At 42.5% G+C, this 24,942-nt stretch overlaps 1 protein-coding gene across 1 annotated transcript in view; it reads right to left on the bottom strand.

Moving 5' to 3' along the window:
- CD96 (CD96 molecule) overlaps positions 1–24,942 on the bottom strand; it is a 73,836-nt gene that overhangs the window by 16,055 nt on the left and 32,839 nt on the right. Inside the window, exons 7-8 of the mRNA XM_014460649.2 lie at positions 20,658–20,750; positions 257–325 (exon numbers count right to left, since the gene is read on the bottom strand). Coding sequence (XP_014316135.1) covers positions 257–325; positions 20,658–20,750 — 162 coding nt within the window. The remainder of the gene's footprint in view (positions 1–256; positions 326–20,657; positions 20,751–24,942) is intronic.

Raw genomic sequence — 24,942 nt, 5'->3', positions numbered from 1 at the left:
TGCACAAATTTTGTGCACTGGACCTTTAGTAGTATAATAATAATCACTAACCCTTATTTTTAAAATTATAGCGATTGTCATATCAATATATAGTGACCAGGTTACAAATTACTACAAGCAACTCAAACCCAAAATATCACCATCAAATGAGGAAATACAGCCTTTTGTCCAAACCTCCACATTATCATGTCTGTAGTAACACTTGTGAGCCTGTTGTCTCTTTTGAATCATTTTTGGAAAGCCTTGCTATACTCACTTTGAGGTGTGTTGTTTGGAGTCAGGGTGCTCACATCTATAGGGTCCATTGAAGACGTAGCTAGATATCCTAGTTCAAAAACAAATTTTCCAAATTGTCATAGATATTCACATTCACATGTTTAACTTTGCCACTATGATGAACAAGGGTGGCATGCAGAGCATGGGATATTACAGCTGGAAAGAATCTTAGTGAATACAGGGTATTCACTTCATTTTATAAATGATGAAATTGAGTCCAAAAGGTACATGCTTATGGTTACATACTGAATATTCAACATCATTTCTTTGATACTAACCCAGTCTCCTAACGCCAAGTGCATTACATTCATACTTTCAAAATATATTGTTACAGTATCGACTGTCTGACAGACTCTATTCTACATGGAAATAAAAATAAAGACAAGGCTCTCACCCTCATGGAACTTATAGTGAATCTTCACAACTGTGTCTAATGTTTTAACATAGTAAATAGGGTTTTGTATTTACATTAATTCCTATCATTCAGAGTCACCTCTATCTTTTATAATCCATCATTTCCCATTCTCCTTCCCTCTCTCCTCCCCCTAAAATGAAAGACTAGTTCATATTCATTTGAATATATCTCTTCAGATGAAGCAAATTAGATTAAAGAAGAAAAATACCTAACCACACTCATTGAAAACATGTTTCTTGGAAAGACAAATTTTCAATATATTTTATTTATGTGTATTTTTCCTCTGTTCCAAAACATTATTTAGGTGGCTTACATAAATATGCAATGCAAGAAGATAAAAGAAGTGCAAAGGAAAAATAAGAGTAAGGAAAATATAGTTAGGAAAGGTATGTTGAGTCCCATTGAAACCTGAGTAGAGATACTATAAAAATGCACTTCTTGCCAAAACCGGTTTGGCTCAGTGGATAGAGCGTCGGCCTGCGGACTGAAAGGTCCCAGGTTCGATTCCGGTCAAGGGCATGTACCTTGGTTGCGGGCACATCCCCAGTGGGAGGTGTGCAGGAGGCAGCTAATCGATGTTTCTCTCTCATCGATGTTTCTAACTCTCTATCTCTCTCCCTTCCTCTCTGTAAAAAATCAATAAAAAATATATATTTTAAAAAAATGCACTTCTTGATGTCATATACTTTTGGTAGCTGTGTGCCCCCCATTTGGTCAGAACTTTCTAGTAACAATGCTAAGAAATAAAGTATATGTTATGCCATCAATGAACATCATAAGGTCAGTCAATTTTTAAGAAAAAACACAGCTATTCCCTTTATGGTAATTAAAAATAAATTTCTCCCAGCCTTGATACAAATAATATTGTATAATGTTTTCACTCTTCTCAAAAAGGATTCTTACATTCAGACAGCCAGCATGCTCATGACCCCTCTACCTTTAGAGGCAGTGAGTGGCACCCCAGTTTCCCACGTACCTCAATTCTGGGAAAGAGTATGCCTCAGATAGAAAGCATGGGTAATCAAATCTCTGAAGAATATATGTAGGATAAATAAATACATTGGCATTGTGGTTTATGCATCTATAAGGAGTTCAGCTATAAACATGATCAACCACAATTGTTTTGCAATGCAGCCTACCAATGAACATCAAAGATATGCTAAAGCCCAGATGTGTCAGAAACTGCCTCAGATCATGCTGTATGAGCAACTAAAATTGGCAGCCAGCCTGAGAATAGGCAGAAAAAAAATGTTTTAAAGACCAGATATGAATAACTTTATTTCTGCAACAAATACTTGTTGAGTGCATAGACTAGGGGATGAAATAAAGAGAAAGAGAAACTTGCCTCTGCCCTCATGGAACGCAGTTTAGTGAGAATAAAGGTCAGTGTGGGAGACCACTGGCTGATCACCGAAGCCAGCCTTCTTCCTTCTGGCACAGACACAGTGAGTAGAATTCCTGGTCTCCTGTGTGGTTAAGTGTGGTCTTGTATTGAGTCCGAGCCAATGGACTGTGAGTGATGATTGCCATTTCAAGGCCTGACCTACAAAGCCTCCCACACATGATCTTCCATGAGCTTTCCTCGGGTGCTATTCAGCTCTTACGGGGCAGGGAGACTTAGAAGGCATAACTTCAAGGAGACAGAGCTGCCGGCAGCCTGGGCTCTTGAATGACTGTGGGACAGAGCACCCAGCCACTGGCTTGACCCTTCATAGGCTATTAATGATAAACGGACTTATATTATATCAAGTATAAATGAACAAAAGAAAAGTTTGGAATTTGTTGTTACTGCAGTTTGCTTCCCTTCCCTTGCAAACAGTAAAATCTCAATTGCAGCTCAAGGTGATAGCGCTATCTGCCGTGGAGAAAATGCGGTGTACCATGGGATTCCGACGAGGGAAACATGACAACAGAAGTGGGAGCTCAGGAAGGCTTTCTGGAAGTAGTGACGTAGCAACTAGCCTGCAGGATGACAGATATTCGTTAAGAAAAGCTGGGAGTTAGGGGAAGAAAGAGGAGAAGCAAGGAGAAAAATATTCCATGCAATGTGAACAGAAAAGTAGGAGAGGACTGAAGCCAGTTGAATATGTTGAAGATACTTTGTGCACAGTAAAGAGGTGCAGATGGAGCCCTGGCAGGTGTGGCTCAGTTGGTTGAGGGTTGTCCAGTTTATGCGTCCTGTTGGGGCACATACCTAGGTTGTGGGTTTTGACCCCTGGTCAGAGTGAGTGCAAGAGGCAATCAATCAATATTTCTTTCTCACATCAATGTGATGTTTCTTTCTCTCTCTCTCTCTCTCTCTCTCTCTCTCTCTCTCTCTCTCTCTTCTCTGTAAATAAATAGTAATAATAATTATTTTTAAAAAGAGATAAGGATGGAAATTTAAGAAGAAGCTATATTCCAAAGGCCCATGGAAGAATTGACATTCAACTGGAATGTACAAGATGCTCTAACCTTAAGGGTAAGTCAGTGGTAGCCTGAACTATACAGTGAAGGCTCAACAGAGCATGGTTAATGATTGGACATAGGAAGTAAAGAAGAGAGAGAAGTCAAAATAAATCCAAGATTTCTGTCTTGGGCAGCTTTTTGGCTCACGCTAATATTAACTGAGGAAATAAACAGAGAAGAAGCAGTTTTGGAAGTGGCCAGAGACACGAAGACAAATTAAATTTTGGACACATTTATTTTGAGTGCATATGAGATATTAAATTCCAGCAGAAGTCTGACCATGTGAGTTTGAATCTTAACTGTGAAACTGAGATGCAAATAGATGTTTGTGAGACACCAGCCTGTAGACAATAATTGAAATTGCTGTGAGTACCAGGGAGGGAGGGTCCAGGGAGGAAAATGGGTCTAATAGGGAACAATGAAGACTCCTTTCGTATAAGGGACTGGCAGAAGAAAAGAAGATTGAAAAGGAGGGTCCAGAGAGGCAGGAAGAGAGTATGTGGTGAGAGAGAGCCAAGGTGACTGAGGTGTCCAGAAGCCGGGCAAGTCAGTACAATTTAGCAAGTATTTGTTAGCGAACACCATGTGCCAGTTGCTGGGTCAGTGATGTCCAACGCTGCCAAGAAGACAATTTCCATATAGCTCTCAACTGCTAGAAAGCCACTACATCAGGCCCATCAACCTGTATACAGAGTCCAGGAGACAGATTTGCAAAGCACTTGAAGGCTTGCAAAAGCATTGCAAATTATGTATTAAAAGCTTGAATTCCAGAGCAAGACTCTCTGGGTTGAGTCCTGGCTTAGTTCTAAGTTAGATGTATGATCTTGGGAAAGTCTATTAATTTTTTTTCTCTCCTCCTCCAATTCCTCACTTGTAAAATAATACTTCTCCAGTAGGGTGATCACAAAGGTTGAGAGTCATTCCTATCAAGTTCTTAGAAAAGTGCCTCACATGAGGTTAAGTGTTGAAATGTAATATTAGAAGCTACAAACTAGGGCATCCACAGTTTAGTTCAGGTGTTGAAAATACAAGCATGTCCTGCCAACAGGAGACTTGAATCTCCTGATGAGTTTTACAATTGCCCATTTCCCTTGTTCTTTCTAGGAGGTCCATTCGAGGTAACTAATCTCTCCTTCCCCAGGCTGACCCGAGTCAAGAACTACATCCCAAAAGACTGCATCATAACTGGGTAATTGGCAGGGGTGAAGAGAGTGGCAGCTTTCAGGGGCATTAGCTCTATGATGGGGAAGTAATTTCTACTGGCAGTTACCTACATCTCCTCTTTCAATTCACTGAGCCATCAGTGGTTCAGATTCTTGTGTAGTAATTGTAACTTCTAGCTTGCTGACTCCCCCACTCATCAAAGAGGAGGGCCCAGCAGAGTCTATATAAAGAGCAGCTATGCTTCTCCTTGGTTATAGTTTTATGAACCTATGGATCACAGAGTTAATTTAAATTTTATTTCGGTCACTGAGACGGCTTTATCTTTGTCCCTCTGTAGCAATTTCTTCAGCTACCTATTTTTAAAATTTTGTATTGTTATGTACTTTTTAAGTTATGTCATTTTGGGAGCAAAGGGAAGTAAAAAAATGCATAGAAGAAAGCAATGACTAGCCATAAATAATCATTAGATACTTATTAAGATATGATGTGCTCCTCCTAATTAATAGAGGAAGAAAGAATGAAAAGGAGAAGGGAAAGGGGAGGGGACAAATAAGACTCTATTCATGTTCTGAACAATTTTCAGAAGGATAATGAAAATGATCTTTACTCTGGGACCTCATTCCTTATGTGAGGCTTTCACTGAGAGTCTACAGTCACTTATCTCCCCTCCCATGGGCCAGCATCATTCATTCATTCTTCCTCCCTCTCCTCCTTCCACTCTCTTACCCTGAGAACTGACCTCCATAGAATTCACTGACTTAGTAAGTGAAAACAAAAAGAAATTGTTTTAACAGGGGTGATGCAGTACCAATCCTATATAATAAAAGGTTAATATGCAAATTGACTGAACTGTGGAATGACCAGTCGCTATGACGTGCACTGACCACCAGGGGGCAGACACTCAATGCAGGAGCTGCTCTCTGGTGGTCAGTGCGCTCCCACAGGGGGACCACCACTCAGCCAGAAGCCCAGAAGCTAGGCTCACAGCTGGTGAGTGCAGCAGTGGTGGCAGGAGCCTCTCCTGCCTCCACAGAAGCGCTAAGGATGTCCAATTGCCCATCAGTCAGACATCCCTTGAGGGCGACTGGACTGCGAGAGGGCATAGGCTGAGTTGAGGAACCCCCCCCCCCACCCCCCGCAACACCCAGTGCACGAATCTCGTGTACTGGACCTCTAGTGGTGATAGTAAAGACAAAGAAAAAGAACTAGGAAATCATCAGAGAACATTGCATTTATTTGTAAGCTACACTACTATTACCTAGACATCTCAGGCTACTAAGCAATTGCCAGCCACCTTTTAAAATACCTTTTACTTAAAAGCAACCGACATTTTCCCTAGGAAGTTCGATTGCCCACACTGAGTGGCACTGAATAGTTCCATATGATTTAATTCTGGCAGAATCATTGTAACCCTGATGAAGTATGATAACTTGACTGGGAATTTCATTTGTATTAAACTGACTGATTAAATGATCTTTTCTTGAGGTCAGAAAATAATGTGACAAAAATCCTTGCTTATTGCGGGTTTGCTATAAAAGAAGGAGAACTTATTCAGCTCCATGTAACGTGTTGTTTGTGGACCACGTGGGAGGAGGAACATGTGCATGCTACCTTGATCTTCATGTCACTGTATCTCTTGCCTGGCTTAGATATCATTGCTGCTCTATGCTTCCTCTCACAAGCAGGCCTGTGGAGTTTGCTGAGGGCTGAATATTGCCAATAAGCTGCTAGGAACAAAAGGGTCAATGACACCCTATCAGTATCCTGAGAAAGCTAAAGGTCATTTCAGTCTTACTGGTCTCCAGCTGAATTTTGTTTGGGTCTTGTCCTGAGGCTCTGAACCAGGTTGCACAGGTTATTAAAAGAGTGTGCCCTTTATTATGAGACCTTGTTCATCATATAGAGGGCAGAGCTGATGTCACTTAGAGAACTATCTAGTTTCTTAGATAAATTAAATCCCACTCACTCCCCTTGGCTGTACACAATGATTTAAGGTTAAGGACCGTGGCCTTTTTTTTTTTTTTTAAATGTTTTTATTGATTTTGGAGAGAGGAAGGGAGAGGGCGAGAGAGATAGAAACATCAATGGTATGAAGAATCATCAATGGGCTGTCTCCTGCACACCCCCTACAGGGGATCAAGCCATAACCCAGGCATGTACTAAGACTGGCAATCAAACCATGACCTCCTGGTTCATGGGTTGATGTTCAACTACTGTGTCACAACAGCCAGGCAAGGCCCCTTGGCCTTATATGAGCTGACCTCTAACAATATCCACATTGTTACCTCTTATAACTCACTGCAAACATTCTTTCATTTATTCAACCGGCATTTGGGAGACTCTATCTTCCAAGCATTGTGCTTTGCACTAGGTGGGCAATCATTTCCCCTGGAGTTTAAGTTCATGGAGGATATGGACATCAACCAGAAAATCAATCCAAATATGAGAACACATGAAAGAGGGAGGGCTGATTCAGAGTTCCAGAAATGCTTCCCTGAAAAAGTAGCGAAAGAATTGGGGCAAGAGAGGGGGGTGGTGGTAGTTTGCAGGCCACAGCAAGTCCAAGGCCCTGAGGGCAATCTCACATGTGTGGTTTAGTAATAGCAATGTGTGTACCTGTCCATTCCTGGTGGGCCTTCACAAATCTTCAAGGAGTGCTTGTTCTGTGTGATATTGTGGGGTATAACATGTCTCCATTCACACCCATGGCCTCAGTAGGACAGTGATCTAACTAGGGTACACTGGTGGTAGCAACACTGCTTATTCCTCAGTGTTTTATTGTTTTTAAATGAAATTCCTTCTTAAAGCCTGACCAGGAACCTCTGTAACTACAAGAGAACATATCTATCTCCTGACATCAACTAGATAATTTTTTAAAAAATTGTATTTGTATTACTCCTACCCACGTCTCTAAAGGGCTCATTGATTAAGATGAAAATCAGTAATCATGGAAGATGGAGAACATAGATAAGATTTTAAAAAGTGCAACTGAAGACAAGTTTCAGAAGCAAAATCTGAAGATATAATAGAAGAAAATAGTGATGAGGTAAAGACTTAACAATTAATATAAATTTAAAATGTTAACCAATTTATAAAAAGAAATATAAAAAGAAAGTAAACACAGTAACATTCTCATATAAACAAGAACTCAAAAAATACTTTTCTTGAAAAAAGTTACCTAATTAAAAGGTGACATCTGTAATACTTTTAACAGTAAAGATAAATTTAAAAAAAATCTTTAAAGGACCCACTAAATAAATAAATAAATAAATAAATACTGCAATCAAAATAAAACCTTCAGTGATGGAATGATAATAAAGAGACTAGCAGTAAATACTGAAATAGGTAAAAATAAATTCATATTGGTCACATATTTAAGTATCAAAGTTAATTTTATCCTTCACAACACAGCAAAGTCTCTTCAACATTTAATAGTTGGTTCTATATGATAACTTAGTATGTATACAGGTAATGTGTCAAACCCAGTGGAAGAGAGTTGTTTGCTGGTTGTTTATTTATTCTCCAGTTTGAGTGTTTAGTGTTTTAAATCTTATTAGCAAATCTTATTACATTATAATAAGTTGTTTTCAGGAGAGTGGTTTAGGAGAAAACCCTTTGTACAAAATATCTTGTTTATATTATTTCATAAACTACCATGAAGTTAGGTAAGAGGCCTTAAAACCTTACCATTTCCATTTCTACTCTTAAAAAAATGTCTCACTAAAATTAAACATTACCCCTTAATATTATCATTAGTAATTCTATTAAGTCAAAAGGCATCTCTAGTCAGTTCTGAGTGGAATAGAGAAAACAGAAACATGTTCTATGAGAGCTAAGTTTACTTGGGTCCTCACGACATCGAAGCAGAAGCAAATCTCTTAATCTAGACTACAGCCATCTTTCCAGTAACCGTTCCTTTCACTGCTAGAGAGACAGGAAAATACATGGTGGGTTAACTGGGGGAAATCCTACATAATAAAGGTCTAATATGCAAATTGTCCCCTCGACAGGGAGTTCTGCTGGAGTTGGACCACTTGCTCTGACATGTGCTGACCGCCAGGTGGTGGCGCAGAACATGGCAGGCACTGGCAATGCTGCACTGGCAGCAGGTGGCAGTGGAGGTGCTGCAGGCCCCAGTGGGCCCCGATGAGAGCAGGACCAGGGCAAGATGATGAAGCAGGTGAGTGGGCAGTGCCAGGCCAAGGCCAGTGCAAGCCACTGGTTGCCAGGCAGGGGCTGATCGCCCTGTTGATACAATCACCTCACCGCCACCAAGCTCCCAGGCACTGAGGGAGCTGGGCAGGGGCCCAATGCCCTGCCAATCTGATCACAGGAAGACCAGCAGAGGTGGCAGGGGTGGGGCCGCAACCGGGCTCCCTCAGCACCTGGGAGCCAGGCATCGGTGGGGCAATCTGTGGGGCGATTGGGCCTCCACAAGTTGTGACCAGCTGGGGCAGCAGGGGGCAGGGCCACCCCCCTGCTCCCTCAGCACCTGGGAGCCAGGCGGTGGCAGGGCAATCGGTGGGGCGAACAGGCCCTGCAGGCAGTGACTAGCAGCAGTGTTTGGAGTGTTTATGTGTGTGTATGGTGTAAGATAAGGGTGCAATTTCATTCTTTTGCATGTCAATATCCAGTTTTCCAAGAACCATTTATTGAAGAGACTATCATTTCCTGTTGTGTATTCTTGGCACCCATGTTGAAAAGTAGTTGACCAAATATGCTAAGGTTTACTTCTGACCTTTCTATTCATTCTATTGTATTGGTCTATGTGTCTGTTTTTTTAAAAATATATTTTTAGAGAGAGAAGAAGGGAGAGATATAGAGATATAGAAACATTGATGAGAGAGAAACATCAATTGGCTGCCTCCTGCACACCCCTCCTGGGGATGGAGCCACAATATGGACATGTGCCCTGAATAGGAATTGCACCAGTGACCTCTTGGTTCATGGGTTGATGCTCAATCACTGAGCCATACTGGCTGGACATCTATGTATCTGTTTTTATGCCAGCACCACACTGTTTTCATTACTATGACTTGGTAGGTTGGTAGTATAGTGAGAAATTAGGAAATGTGATGCCTCCTCAGAGCTCCTGGCCTGTGTGCCCTGGAGGATGGGACAAAGGGGACCAATGCCTGACTCGGGTTGAAAAGGCTATGTTGGGAGCCAGGCTTGGCTAGCAGTGCTAAATGGCATGAGAAGAGAGATATGACCGTGCTGAGGGAAAGGAGCGCTTTTCTAAATAGGAGACCAAGGTACCTATTTCCCCAGACAAAACTGGAGGCCATGCAAAGAATTCCCACCCTGGGAGAATACCTCAGAGGAACAAAGAAGCCCCCAAATGCGGTAGGCTTCCAAAAACTCAAGGCCTGCAGGAAGAGAAGAAGCAGAAAATGGAGGAGAGGTATGACCTGTATCAAAGGGACAGCAGCCACAGGCCAGTCACAGATTTCTGAGAAATATGGAAAGTGCCCCATGAGTTCAAGATGACCATTTTTATTCTCCCCATCCAGAAGGCACCTAAATCAGATCACAGACAGCATGACAAAGAAGGTCTTTCCCTACCTACCTCTCCCCTTTTTTCTCTACTTTATGATCCCCAAAGTGGGTTCAAGCCAATAGCTAGGAGTGGAGGAGAGGAAGAAGCCAGGAAATCACAAAGACACCTCCTGCATCTCTCCTCCACCTCGACTGACATAAAGCACATACCCTCCTGTCCCAGGCTTCCACAGCTGACAGACCCAGGCTTGGGAAGGGAGGAGGGAGAGAAGTTCTGGACTGAATTAACCTTTGCAAGTTTTGACATTATATTTGACAAGACTTTTTAATTATTGATAGGGGTCTGGTCTTGTGACTGAAAGGGACCAGACAACATTTATTATGTAAAAATCACCAAAAAAAAAAAAAAAAAGCAAAGGAGTTGGCCTGAAATGTCTTTTTGAGGCCAGGAAGAAATTATTCAGTAGAACTCATTTGGTCAGGGAATGATGGAAAAAAAAGAAAATTAGTTTTTGCTAACCTAGCCAGGCCAGCTTATTTATTAACTAACTGCAAAGGTAAAAGTTATTTATACATTCAAGCCATTACTGCTTGAGTGATCTGATTAGTCGAACTCAATTATCCAGAACTTCACATTATTCCTATGTAAAATCGAACCTGAAAATGTAACTTACTTTCTCAAATAGTAATATTTTCACTTCGCCTTCCACTCCATCAACATATCATCTATTGGCGAGTCACCTAATCTTCTCAACAAATGCTTAATTGTACTCCATCAATTACAACACCTACATCAATTACTTCACCTGCAGCACAAAAAGCCTTTGAATCTATACCACCATTAACTGGAGAATTGCACTTAAAAGAGTATAGAGTGACTAACAACTACATCTAAACACACTTAGGTCAGCCTCATCAACCCCTGATATCAGGATGAGGTGGATGTTGACCTTCAGGCCAGCATAAAGCAGATGTATAGCATGAGATTAATTAGAAGGTGGCCAACGGGGCAGGACTGGGCTAGATGGGACAGACACGCACTGGAGCCAAGGTCCCTGCCTGGCATCTGTGGAGTGAGTGGGGTCCCTCCAGAAGGTGGGGTCCCTCAGCCTGGCCTGCTGGGATCTGGCTGAAACTGGCTCTCTGACATCCCCGAGGGGTCCCGGAGTGTGAGAGGGCACTCTGCAAAGTTGCTGTTGTACAAGGTATGGAACGCAAATGCAAGTGTGCATTCAACCAGATTCTGGGCCAACAGTGCCCCAGCAACAACATAACCCACAGCCGAAGGTGGAATCACGTGGCCCCATGAGGAATCAGGCTCCCTCCTCTCTGGTTTTGGGGTGCATCACCGGAGAACCGCGGTGCTGCCAAGTGACCGCAGCTTGGCAACTCCTGTGTTGAGCATCTGCCCCCTGGTGGTCAGCATGCATCATAGCAACCAGTGGACACTTAATATATTAGCCTTTTATATCTTCCAGACTAAGCGGCAGCTGCCATGGTTGCCTCGGGCCGAGGCAAGCCGTCGCAGCTGTGAAGACCAAGCCCCTCGCATGAATTTCGTGCATGGGGCCTCTAGTATATAGATATTTATTGATTTCAGAGAAGAAGGGAGAGGGAGAGAGATAGAAACATCAGTGATGAGAGAGAATCATTGATCAGCTGCCTCCTGCATGTCCCACACTGGGAATTGTTCCTGCAATCTGGGCATGTGCCCTGGTCGACGATCAACCACTGAGCAACACTGGCTGGGCTGCATGATTCTCTTGATGGAAGAGGATAGAAAGCAGGACAGAGTGCATCATACATCATGTGATACATTTATGGACAATTACAAAATAAACTGAAAAAATAGGTAGTCCATAGCTTTTCCTCAGAGGCATCGTACTCTGAGTGGGAAAAACTAAATAAACAAATATCCAAAGCAAGCCAGTCATCCAGAAGGCTACCCTTGACTTACAGTGACAAATCTGGAAAAAAAAAAAAAAAGAGAAATTCTTTAACAACCTGTAACATGTGCCCCAGTTGAAATGTGATGAGAAGGGAATAATGACAAGTATTTCTTGGAATTCAAGGGAGAGCATTGAAGTTTTGTATGGAATTTGCACATATCTCTGGGCAATAAGAATGCAATAATGTTGGGAAGAGCAGGGGTAACGAAAAGAGGAGGGTCTTTTTCTTTGATTTATTTCCAACTGAAGAAGTTAACCTCACTCCCAGAAAACACTTGTCCAGAGAAAGGAAAGATTAATAGAGGTACAGCTGTCATGTTGACCTTTTCATAGAAGCTTTACCAGCTTCAAACCAGAAGGGATTTGTTCAGTGTCTAAAGGTATTTATTGAGCATCCATCATATACTCTCAGAGACCATACGATCAGTCTCTGAAGTCTGACTGTCTGGGTTCCATCCTGGTATTTCTACTTTTGGAATGACTGGGTAATTTAACCTCTGTGCCTCAGTATCTTTATTTGTAAAACCCTCAGCCGGCCTGCGGCCATTCACAGTCCAGGACCCCTTGGGGGATGTCCACCTGTCTACTTAGGCCCACTCTCCAGGGGATCATGCCTAAGCTTGCAGTCAGACTTCCTTCTGGCAGCCAGGGAGCTCTCGGGGGATGTCTGACTAAAGGCTTAGGCCCCCATGGGATCGGGTCTAAACCGTTAGTTGGACATTCTTAGTGCTGCCACGGAGGTGGGAGAGGCTCCTGCCACCACCACTGCGCTTGCCAGCCATGAGCCAGCTTCTGGCTGAGTGGCACTCCCCATATGGAAGTGCACTGACCACCAGGGGGCAGCTCCTGCATTGAGCGTCTGCCCCCTGGTGGACAGTGTGCATCATAGCAACCGGTCATTCTGCCATTCAGTCAATGTGCATATTAGCCTTTTATTTTTTTAAAATATATTTTATTGATTTTTTACAGAGTGGAGGGGAGAGGGATAGAGAGTTAGAAACATTGATGAGAGAGAAACATCGATCAGCTGCCTCCTGCACACCTCCTACTGGGGATGTGCCTGCAACCAAGGTACATGCCCTTGGCCGGAATCGAACCTGGGACCTTTCCGTCTGCAGGCCGACGCTCTATCCACCAAGCCAAACCAGTTAGGGCTTAGCCTTTTATTATTATTACTAGAGGCTCGGTGCACAAAAATTTGTGCACTCGGGGGGGGTGGGGAGGGGGGTCCCCCAGCCCGGCCTGTGCCCTCTCGCAGTCTGGGACCCCTCGGGAGATAACGACCTGCTGGCTTAGGCCTGCTCCCGGGTGGCAGAGGGCAGGCCCAATCCCTAAGTGCAGCCCCTGGTCAGGCTCAGAGCAGGGCCGATTGGGGAGTTGGGGCGCTGCCCCGTCATGCACAGAGCAGGGTGGATCGGGAGGTTGCGATGCCACCCTCAGTCATGCTCAGGGTAGGGCCGATTGGGGGGTTGGGGCACCGCCCCCTGTCACCCACAGAGCAGGGCGGATCAGGGGGTTGGGGCGCTGCACCCTGTCACACTCAGGGCGGGGCCAATGGGGAGGTTATGGCTCTACCCTGTCACACACAGAGCAAGGCCCGTGGAGGGGGTTGGGGCGCCACCCTCTATCACCCACAGAGCAGGGCCGATCAGGGGTTGGGGCGCTGCCACTGTCACACTCGGGGCAGGGCCGATGAAGAGGTTATGGCTCTACCCTGTCACACACAGAGCAGGGCCCGTGGGGGGGCGGGGGTTGGTGTGCTGCACCCTGTCACACACAGAGCAGGGCCGATCAGGGGGTTGGTGCGCTGCACCCTGTCAAACACAGAGCCGCAGGGCAATCAGGGGATTGGGGAGCTCGCCCCTATCAGGCACAGAGCAGGGCTGATCAGGGGGTTGGGGCGCCTTCCCCTGTCACAAACAGAGCAGGGCGGATAGGGAGGTTGTGGCCCTGCCCCCTGTCACACACAGAGCCACAGGGTGATCAGGGGGTTTGGGCGCTGCCCCCTGTCACACTGATCCTGGTGCCGGGAGCCTCGCTGCTCCGCTGATCCCGGTGCTGGGAGGCATATTACCCTTTTACTATATAGAATAGAGGCCTGGTGCATGGGTAGGGGCTGGCTGGTTTGCCCTGAAGGGTGTCCTGGATCAGGGTTGGGGTCCCCACTGGGGGGCCTGGCCAGTCTGGGTGAGGAGCTGAGGGCTGTTTTCACGTTGGTGAGTGACTGAAGCTCCCAACCGCTCCTTGTTTTCTTTTTCTTTTTTTTATTCTGGGCCAGCTTTAGCTCTGAGGCCTCAGCTGCTGAAAACATCGATACAATGTTGCGGTCTGGCTGGCTTTCAGTCTGGCTGGTTTCTGGGGTTTTGTTTACCTTCTTATTTGCAACATAGTACATAGTTGCTTAGACTTGCAGCTGAGAGGCCGGCAAGTTAGGCGGGGAACGTTGGAGTCTGCAGTCACTGAAGCAAGCAAGCCTCCCTGCTTGCTTCAGTGCATGGCTGCCGGCCACCATCTTGGCTGACAGTTAATTTGCATAAGGATATGCTGATTAGCCAATGGGAAGGGTAGCGGTCGTACGCTAATTACCATGTTTCTCTTTCATTAGTGTAGATATACGATGTCTCTATTTCCCCCCTATTGCCCCCTCTACCCAGCTCTTGCCTCCCACTTCTCTCTGGCCATCACCATTCTGTTGTGTGTGTCCATGGGTTGTGCATATATTTTCTTTGGCTAATCCCTTCTTTAGATTCACTTCTTTAAAGTTTTATTTTCAGATAAGTGCTTATAACTGCACTATTATATATTTTCTATTATATCATTTAGAATTAAGATATTTTTTAATTGAACCCTTGTAAATTTTAGCACAATTTAATAAATTATGTTAGAAGCAATTAGGAGATTTTTCATGTAAGGCAGATACATTTCAATTAATATTTTATTAATTTTTAATTTTTTAATTTGAAATAATCTCATACATGTAAAAAAACCTATTAAATACTACAGCAATTATATGTACCCTTCACCCAATTTCTTAGGTGTTAATAATTTAAACATAACCATTATACAACTAACAAAATTTGGAATATATTTTTCTTATAATCTCTTTAATGTTACTTAATCCATTTACTTTGTTTTTGTTAATCTTCACCCAAGGATATTTTTCCATTGAATTTTAGAGAGAGTGAAGGGAAAAGGAGAGACACATTGATTAGTTGCCTCCTGCACATGCTCTGATAGGGACTGGGGATCAAGCCAGCAACTGAGGTACATGCCCTTGACTGGAATCGAACCTGGGACCCTTCAGTCCAAGGGCTAATACTCTATCCACTGAGCAAAATAGGCTTCAGCTTAATTCATTTACTTTTAATCTATATGTGTACCCTGTTTGTCTATTATTAGATTAAATGGGGATAATTGTAGTACCTATATTAATGTTAAGAATATTAAAAGAAGTAATACATTTACTACTTTAGAATGGTACCAGACCCATTAGAATCACTCAAATATTAACAAATACTGTTAATATTATTGCTTGGTACTATTAATACAATCATGTCAGTTGGTAGAACACTTTCGGTAATTACTAAGACAAGAATTGGAAGGCCTTTGTGTGATAGTCTTCTAAAAACCTTTTACACCCCACCCCCCCAATATTCAGGCAGACAGCCCTGCTGAGCCTCCTGTTGCAGTACTCTCCATGTCTACGTATGCCCATTCTAGTTCAGACCATCATCCCTTTAAGTTGTTTAAAATCTACATCACTTGGTCTTCCTGCTCCCTGTTCTTGCTGCTACTACTTACCATACACATCAGCTTTTGTTTTACTCACATTATTCACATATTCAAAAAGCCACAGTGGCTGTTTGGTGATATTCAGATCACAGCCCAAGTCCATAGTTCATTAACTTAAGCTCACCCACATCTAGTTCCACCTCAGCTGAGCAACCTTCCAGCCTCCCCCACCCCAACAAGCACTGCCAGCACGCATCGCGCTTGTCTTCTTACATCCTGCATTCACCTTATTTTATTTATCAAAACTATTGTCTGCATATCTGTCTCTCATCTCTCTTCCATTTGGGGCCATATCTCCTTCCAGACTTCCCTGTGCAGACTTCTCCGATTCCAGGCCCCTCACCCTCAGCACTCACTTATTTTCTTACTTCTCAGTGCCTGGCTACTTTTGACAGTGGCCAAAGCTCTCAGCCAGCAATGGAGGCATCTGGACACTCCAAGGCAGGCATGACATGACCAGTGAAAGGGTCAGAAGTTGCTGTCACAACACATCACCAGTCTTCTCACTGCCTTACAGGCTCTCCCCGAAAACCCTTCTTAGCTTTAGAACCAATATATAGGCATACAACTGATCTGGTCTGCTTCCCCTGTGATCTGTATTCGACTCACCTTATCCAACCGCACAGTTTCCAATTTAACCCCCCACCCCTTTCTGACATGCTTGCTCATAAATTAGTAGTTTTGTTGCACCCCCTGGGCAGCTGCTTCTTTCAGTCTGTACCCTCAGTATCTGATCCCCCGCTTGCCAAGGATCAGGTGTGTTAACCTAGAGACCTGGCTGATGGTTACTCAAGGTGTCCAAGAGTAGAAATATCCACACTGTGAGGACCAGCTAAATTTTTACTGAGGGCTTAATATTAAAATCAATAGGTTAAAGGATTCTTCACAGGCATAAAATGAGGAGGGTCTGGGGCCTGGTGGGCAGTGAAATGGAAGGCTAGGCAGTAGGTCCTGCTAGACTAGAGCATAAGCTCAGAGTAACTGGGCCCTGCCTGTCTTGTCTATCACCATATCCCAGCACCTCAGAAATGCCTGGCACGCTGCAGTCACTCAATGTTTAATTGTTGTTGAATAAATAATCTGTAGAAGGCACAGGGAGGGTGATCCTGGGGCAGGAGAAACCCCTGATTTATGCCAGTATTGTCCCACCCTGGATTTGTCAGCTGTGTCTGATTGCTGCATTCGGGCATGTTTCATCTGGCCCTTTAGCTTGTCAGCCTCACGTCTTTTCCTTTTCTGAGGACAGAAAATGCAGCCGGGACTCAGCAAACACCAATTAGTTCAGGCTGAATTGAACTGTGTTTCCCTGGGTAGCTCTTGAAGTTTTTTATGAGTTACACAGTCTCCTCTAGTTAAAAAATATTCTTTTCATTTTTGTCAACATTTGTTTAAAAAATATCCTTTCATTGAGGGGAAAATACGAATTGGATGTTTGCAGCAAAATATGTAGCTTCATAATTATGATTGAACTATGTAGTTCATTACATCTTAGAATCTGAAATGAAACCATAGCCTTTGAAGTTGGTTCCCAGGACATGTTCCATCTCGCTCACTTCTTTTCTTAAAGGAACATAGGAGGGTGAATCCTACCAGCTTTGGGGGGAGCCAGTCCTCATTACCCTACAGCTTGCTAAGACAGAATTTGGGTTTCCAGTTGTAATTTAGAGATTATTCTAAGAAAATAAATTTTATTTAGATATGCTCAGCCATTGATTTAACATGTGGGGGTTTTTTGGACATAAAAATCAGACTGAGAATTGTTCCAAACATAATCTATTGTTACTATCTTGACAGAGGTTGAAATTTTATAAAGCAAAACAAACAAACAAACAATACTACTCTTAAATCAAAGCCTAATTTAAAACAGGGTTACTCAGCCTCAGCACTGTTGATGTTTGGACCAGATAATCTTTGTTGTAGAGTTTGTCCTGTCCTACAAAATGTACACTATTTAACAGCACCCGTGGCCTCTCCATATTAGATGCTAGTAACACCCTCCCCCCTTCCCACTATGGTCATAAAAATGTCCCCACACTACCAAATGTCCCTGGGGGGTTGGAGGACAAAATTACACTGGTGAGAACCAAGGATCTAAAACAGTCCTGCCCTGGCTGGTGTGGCTCAGTTGGTTGAACATCATCCCATGCACCAAAAGGTAACTGGTTTAATTTCTGGTCAGGGCACCTACAGATTTTGTATCATAAAAATGCGCACTTGAAACTTAAAAGGAAAAATTAAATTAATTAATTAATTAATAATAAATAAAACAGTCTAACATGGCAGGATCTTATTTTAAGGAGATCTTTAAATCTTTAGAAATTTCCCAACTATATCATTATAGTGTGACAGAAGACAGGTAGCATTTTTCTGTTTTCTAACAAATATACTTATTTGTGCTCTCCTTCCTTCCCAAATACGAGAGCTGCAGTAAACAGTAGACTTAAGGGTAATACCGTCCTTTCCCTTTCCTTGACTTTCTTCACAGAAATAAGAATAGTGCTTGGTCGGATGGAAACATGTGACAGCATGCGTCAACCAACCTCATAGGAAACTCACCTAGAAGACATTCATTTCTGCTCTCAATTGGAAGAATGTAACTGTCACGAGAGCATACTTTTCTCTCTCTTTTGTTCACTGTTGTATTTCCAGCACCTAGAAGAGCATCTGGTGTACACCAAATGCTCAATCAATATGTAATAAAGAAATTATGTCATTTCCTTTCTAAAAATGTTTAATGGGGTCCCTGACCTACTTCCTAAGGGAGATTATTTGGGGTCCTTAGGCTGAGGTTTAAGGCTCTCTTTATTCTGCATTTTCCAAAATTCATCGGTGCTTCTCTGCTACACAATCCCACTCTCGGACCCAAGCTTAGCTCCAAACATTTTCTCAAATTCTCACAAACATTTTTGCCAATGAATCACTGCTCAATTTGTTCTTTGTTTATAATGTTTATCAAGCTCTCAACCGAGTCAAATCAATACAACACACATTTCAAGAATCAGCTTATTTCATCTCTCTTAGGTAACATCTGGGTCCATAAACTCATGGGGACCTTCTTTGCTCAAAGCCTAAGACTTACTGGTCTGTACCTCACCTTGTGCATTTTAATCCTATAAGATGCAACACCTCTCACTTTATGATTTTGAGTTATCATTTCCATGTATGCATGTCATCTCTATCCAAGTACACTGCAACTTTTTAGAAGGCAGGAACAAGTGATCATGTTTTAAAATAATATAGAATCTATTAATGATAGCTACATAATGAAGGTATATTATTCTCATTAATTCTTTTATTCATTCATCTATTCAACTAGTATTTTTTACTGGCCTACTCTGTGCTAGACATGTGCTAGGATGTAAAACAAATATGCTCCCTGTTTTCATGAAGTGTTTAGACCAGTTGGAGAAAACATGATATCTAATGTGGTGAGAACTAGATTTAGCATCAGAGGACATTGGTATGAATACTAACTTGGCCACTTACTAGTCATGTGACCATTTATGCTCTCAGCATCTTAGTGTCCTCATCTGGAAAATGGGAATGATAACACTTGTTCTGTCTGGCTATCATAATAAAGATCACACCACATTGTATTTTATGTGCAAACATTTTCTAAGTGACTGAACACGGTGGTTTTAATTTGTTCACAAATTCTTTGATACACTCCCTTCAACAAGTGGAGCCTAATTCTCCTCTTCTTCCAGACAAAGCCACTGAGGCGGGGGCCTAGGCAGAGGTGATTAGGGGCAATCAGGCAGGCAGGTGAGCAGTTAGGGGCTATCAGGCAGGCAGGCAATCAGGCAGGCAGGCAGAGTGGGTAGGGGTGATGAGGCAGGCAGGCGAGTGCTTAGGGGCGATCAGGCAGGCAGGCAGAGGCAGTTAGGGGCGATCAGACAAGCAGGTGATCAGGTAGGCAGGCAGAGTGGTTAGGGGCAATCAGGCAGGCAGGCAGGCAAGCAGTTAGGAGCCAGCGGTCCCAGATTGTGAGAGGTTGCAGGCCAGGCTGAGGGAACCCCTTCCCCCCCACCCCCGTGCACAAATTTCATCCACTGGGCCTCTAGTGTTATATAAGTTGCTAAATTTCAGGGTGATTTGTTATGAAGCAATAGACACCCACAGAGTACCGTACAGATTTAAAGTATTATTTTGAATATGTTATTATTTGTTAAATGAAGCATATCAAAATCTATAATGGTTTATTTCTGAATTATGGATTAGAAGTGAAAGAAAAAGAAACTTTAAAAGGAAAATGACAAAACCTTAAGAACTAGAAAAAAATCGCATGAATGTAAACTTTCTGATTTGCAGGTAGTGCTCACTCTGCCTCGCTCTTTATTTTCTGAGAGGTATCAACCTGTGACAGTGGCTGCAAGCTATCTGCCAAAGGCTACAGGCAGGAATTGTTCATCCCTACTGACCGCTTTTGTTTCATTCCATTTTCAGTTCTCATTTTGAGCTAAAATTAATAGTTTGAATTAAATAAGAACGAAAACTTTACTTCTACTCTTCATAGAATATATATATTTTTGTATTAGAGATAGTCACCACAGTTCTTTGTTAAATACAAAGGACATGAACATAGAAATTTATAATTTGTTTGCCAACTTCGGAAAGTCAGTGTTATTTCTTTGGTGTAGAAACAGTAACCCAGCCTGATCTCCATTATTAACAATGTCCCTGTGAGGCTGAATTCATAGTCCTAACTAATCAACTTGGCCAAAATTAATTTGAACCAGGACAAATTTAAGTTTAAAATTTTATCTACCTACCTCTGGTCCACGGAATCTCTGTTTACAACCAATTTCTTAAACATCCCACTTAGACGGAGGAGGGCTGTCAATTTATTAACCTACTTAATAATATAATACAAAATTTAATTTCTCACAATATTTATTCACCCTGGTTTTCCTAGGACTTTAAGTGAAGGACTTTGGAAGTTGTGCTAACTCTTGGAAACCTCGAGAATAGTACTTACATGTTTATCTGAAATATCATAGATTAGAAAACCTCATGAATGACACAAATGTTTTGAAATTTTCTTTCTTTATCAGTATGCTTCCTTAAAGGATTAATAGGACATGGAAATTAAAACAGTGTGAACATATTCTTACCTGTGGGAGATACGTTGTTGGCTGGAGAAGGTTGGGTGCCAAGGGTAGATTCTGTAATACCTAGTGCAGGATCTGTCGGAGGGTTTACTGAGCCTGAAAGGACGAAGCAGAAATTTATCACGAGTAAAAGTACTACAATAGAAAGATAAAGTATTGACTTAGTCTCCCCCGCCCCAACTTTGTTTATTCATGTAACAAATCATTATTGAGGCCTTTTAACAGGCAAGGCAGTGGTACAAAATGGCAAATAACAGAGGCCTGGGGTTGTCTTTAAAAAGCATACAGCCTAGAGGATAGGTGGGGAGCCAGGCACTGTGTTGATGTGAGAGTCAAAGTGAAGGGGGCCAGGGGGAGGCAAAGGAGGGGCACCGACCAAGATCGGGAGGTCAAGGAAAGCTTTCTGGAGAAAGTGACGTTTAACCAAGACCTAGTAAAGCAATCACAGCAGCTAATATCTGAAGTATTTAAAAAGTAACCACACAGTTTACAAATCCATAAACCCACAAAAATTGTTTTATCAGCAAGCATAGAAACAATGATACAACTATCAGACTGGATATAACACCAATGAACTTAAGATTGATGGTATGATTATGCTTTTTCTAAAATGCCTATTTTTGTCATAAAATTTTTATTTGGCTAACTTTTCTCTCTGTGTGTGGGAGGGGGTTTAATGAAAGAGAGGCTGGAATATGTCATTTGACTTATTATATATCCATGTCAATTCCTTAAAGCCTCCATTATTTTACTGTAAAATATTCCTATTAGCAATACAAAACAATTTACAAATGCCAAAAGGATCTACTGACTTTAAGAATATCTGGGTTACATATGGGTAAGTGAATTCGAGGCTAGGGGACTTTGTGATTTTCTAGATAAAATGCCATTGGGTATAGTGCCACATATCTGATGTCAATTATTTGGATATTTGATTACAAGTTATACCTTTGGTTCTATTCTGTAATTTAATTTAAGGGAAAAGTATATATTCTTAAAATTATGTCACTTGAAACCACAGCATATTGGGAGGAATTTCTTATTGTCATCTGGATGCATCTATGTTTTATTTTTATTGGTGGTAATGTTGTTACTGCTATTGGCTGTAGGTGGCACTAACAGCTGGCTCTGATTTGCTATCACACACATGATTCCTTGTTATTAATCTCTGCGGAGGTGGGAGAGGGTAGTTATGAGGAGAGTATATGAATAGGCTAGTAGAATGACCATCTTCTTCTCCGCATGCCATCCCAAACAAGATGGACCACTTAGCATGATGTGCACATTTGATCATGATTTGGCCCCTATCACATCCGGACTTCATTTCCTGATGCTGCCTGTCATCTTTTACATCTCTCTCAGATCACATTCTCCATCCAGCAGGTGGTAGCTCAGCCCCGTTTCCTAAACACGATATGCTCTCTCTGAGTGCTTGATCTTTGTGCATGCTGTTTCTAACACTTTCTCACCCCAAACCCCCTGGGGTGCACTTCCTCAAACTTAAAGAAGCCCAAGGAGCTTTGTGATGTGTTCAGACTTCACCCTGCAAAGGCCTTATTACTTATTGGCCATGCCCTTCCAGAGAAGTAATTATTTTGTTCCTCACTTTGTGTTTTTGTATTTCATGCAAGTGGATGATGATTCAGTGCCTACAAATTCCCTCTTAACATTGGAAGGAAGGAGATCAGCTTTAAGTACAGAGCTGACTACGGGTGCATCATGAGCCTTATCTTCCAAAGGAATAACCTTCATCAGTCGGAGCACACACTTGGAAATACGATGTGGAGGTGTTTTTCTCTGTGGATTGCTTAGCACAGAGGTTGCCACACTGTGGCTCACATGTCAAATCCCACTCATTGCCTATGTTTGCAAACAGAGTTTATTGGAACACAGCCATGCCCATTTGTTTATGTATTATCCATATAAGAAAAATCTGTTGTCTCTGAGTGCTAAAGCAGAGAAATTCTGGGAATATTACAGAGCGGAAAAGAGAGTAAGAGGAGAGCAGTTTTTGTTGCCTTTAATAAGAGTAACAATGTTGGTAGGCTGCAAGATAAAAGTGTTTGAGGTGCTCCCTTCCCCACCTACCCCAGTCTCCCAGGAACTCCTCCCCGTCTGACAAAGCGATGCAGAGCTTTCAACATGAAACTTGAGGCCAAAAATATCCTTCTGGTTTCAGATTGGCCTGCAAAGTCGAAACTCTGCCTCGGTCAAAACAAAAGTCAGGGGGTATAAAAAGGAGCGGCTAAAGCCTAACAGGGAAAAATTATTTTCTGAAACTCAAATGCAGAATTTAGCAGGGTCCTGGGTTCGATTCCGGTCGGGGGCATGTACCTTGGTTGCGGGCACATCCCCAGTGGGAGATGTGCAGGAGGCAGCTGATCGATGTTTCTCTCTCATCGATGTTTCTAACTCTCTATCTCTCTCCCTTCCTCTCTGTAAAAAATCAATAAAATATATTTAAAAAAAAAAGGAGCAGCTAAAGCCTAACAGGGAAAAAATTATTTTCTGAAACTCAAATGCAGAATTTAGCAAGCACATGTCAGCCAGTTTTCAGACCATCATGTTGTCAGGGGTTGAGCTACTGGCCAAAAGCAACTCACTTTGTTTCCGGGTGTGTCCACTCTGCAGCAGGCCTGTCAGGGCCCTCAGGACCAGCAGTGGGCAGCAATGACCATGTGTCTGGCCCATAGAGTAGAGCAGCTGGGTCAGTTTTAGGGCTTCCTTAGAGCTTGAACCCCCCTCAGCTATTCCACCTAGAAGTGCACTCCAGAGCATGGTAGGCCCATGCTTCTCAAAATGTGGTTCCTGACTTCTCTTAGGAACTTAATGGAAATGCAGAATCGCAGGCCCACCCCCTTGATTTACTGAATCAGAGTCTGCATTTTAACAAGATCCTTGGGTGATTTGTATTTATATTAAGGTCCTTTATTGTATGAGGGACATAACAGGAAGTATTTGTCTGGCACATCCCATCTCAATATTCAATGGTTCTCTCCTCCCATTATTGATGTATCCCGTTTTAATACTCTCTTTACATCCCCAAAACACAGGCACACTCACACACTCACGGGACTCATTAATCCTTAACTCTCTTTCTAATTCCAAAGGTCTTGACCTTAACAGTTACAGTTGGAAATCCATTTAATAAACAAATCTCAGCCAAGGCTGATGACAGCCAGGCTATTACCCTCCCCAGGGGGTATTCACACTCAGCAAAACAAAACACACTTTGTGTATGCCCCAAATGGACTCCACATTGCTACAATAGTACACATACCAATAGGCTAGGCCAGCAGGAGAGGATATTTTTGGAAAAGTATTTTTTTTAAAATATACTGTTGAATTACAGGAGTCTACAGGCTCTGGTACTCAAATAACTGCTTGATGAGCTGCCAATCACCCCGACCTTGACCCATTCCCTTTCTAAGTTTTCTATAGTAAGAATCACTGAGCATTTGAACTTCCTGGGAGACAGGGGTAGATGGGAAGAGAGCACCTCAGACCTTGTTATCTTGCAGCCTTCTAACATTGTTACTCTTCTCTGGGAATAAAAGGCGGCAAAAACTGCTCTCCTCTCACTAATCTCTTTTCTGCTCTGTAATGGTTCCAGAATTTCTCTGCTTTAGCACTCAGAGACAACAGATTTTTCTTCTGTGTTTTCATCTTACTATCTGTCAACAACAATAGCTTGAAATGGCAATGACTGTTGGACAAATCATGAGAAGTTAACTCCAGTGTTTATATGGCATCTGGTAGTACCACCACAGGCAGAGAAAGCATGTTTGGGAGTGTTTAAGGACGATAACAAATAGAAAAATATGATGGAATGATGACATTATTTTATGGAGTCTCAACTGCATCTTCTACATCATTCACAAAGATGTATGTAAGATTGTGACCAGAATACAAGCTATAATTTGGGGAAACTGGACTCTTCAAGATTTATTGTCTTTCATATTTTACCACAAAGGATAAAAACTCATAAAATTTTAAAAGTAACCATCTGCTCAGATCCTAAAATTATATTAGATTCAAGGCTCTTCTATAATATTGGAATTATCATGTGCTTTGTGTATCAGAATGAATGCTCTTCCTTATTACCTTGAAATATTCATTACTTTTGCCCTAGCCGGTTTGGCTCAGTGGATAGAGCACCGGCCTGTGGAACAAAGCATCCTGGGTTTAATTCTGGTCAAGGGTATGTACCTCGGTTGCAGGCTCCTCCCTGGCATGCAAGAGGCAATTAATCGATGTGTTTCTCTTACATCGATGATTCTCTCTGTCT

This window comes from Myotis lucifugus, unplaced genomic scaffold, assembly GCF_000147115.1.
Source record: "Myotis lucifugus unplaced genomic scaffold, Myoluc2.0 scaffold_137, whole genome shotgun sequence".
NCBI lineage: Eukaryota > Metazoa > Chordata > Mammalia > Chiroptera > Vespertilionidae > Myotis > Myotis lucifugus.
The sequence above is the reverse complement of the archived record's forward strand: the minus strand, read 5'-3'. Positions and strand labels throughout refer to the sequence as shown.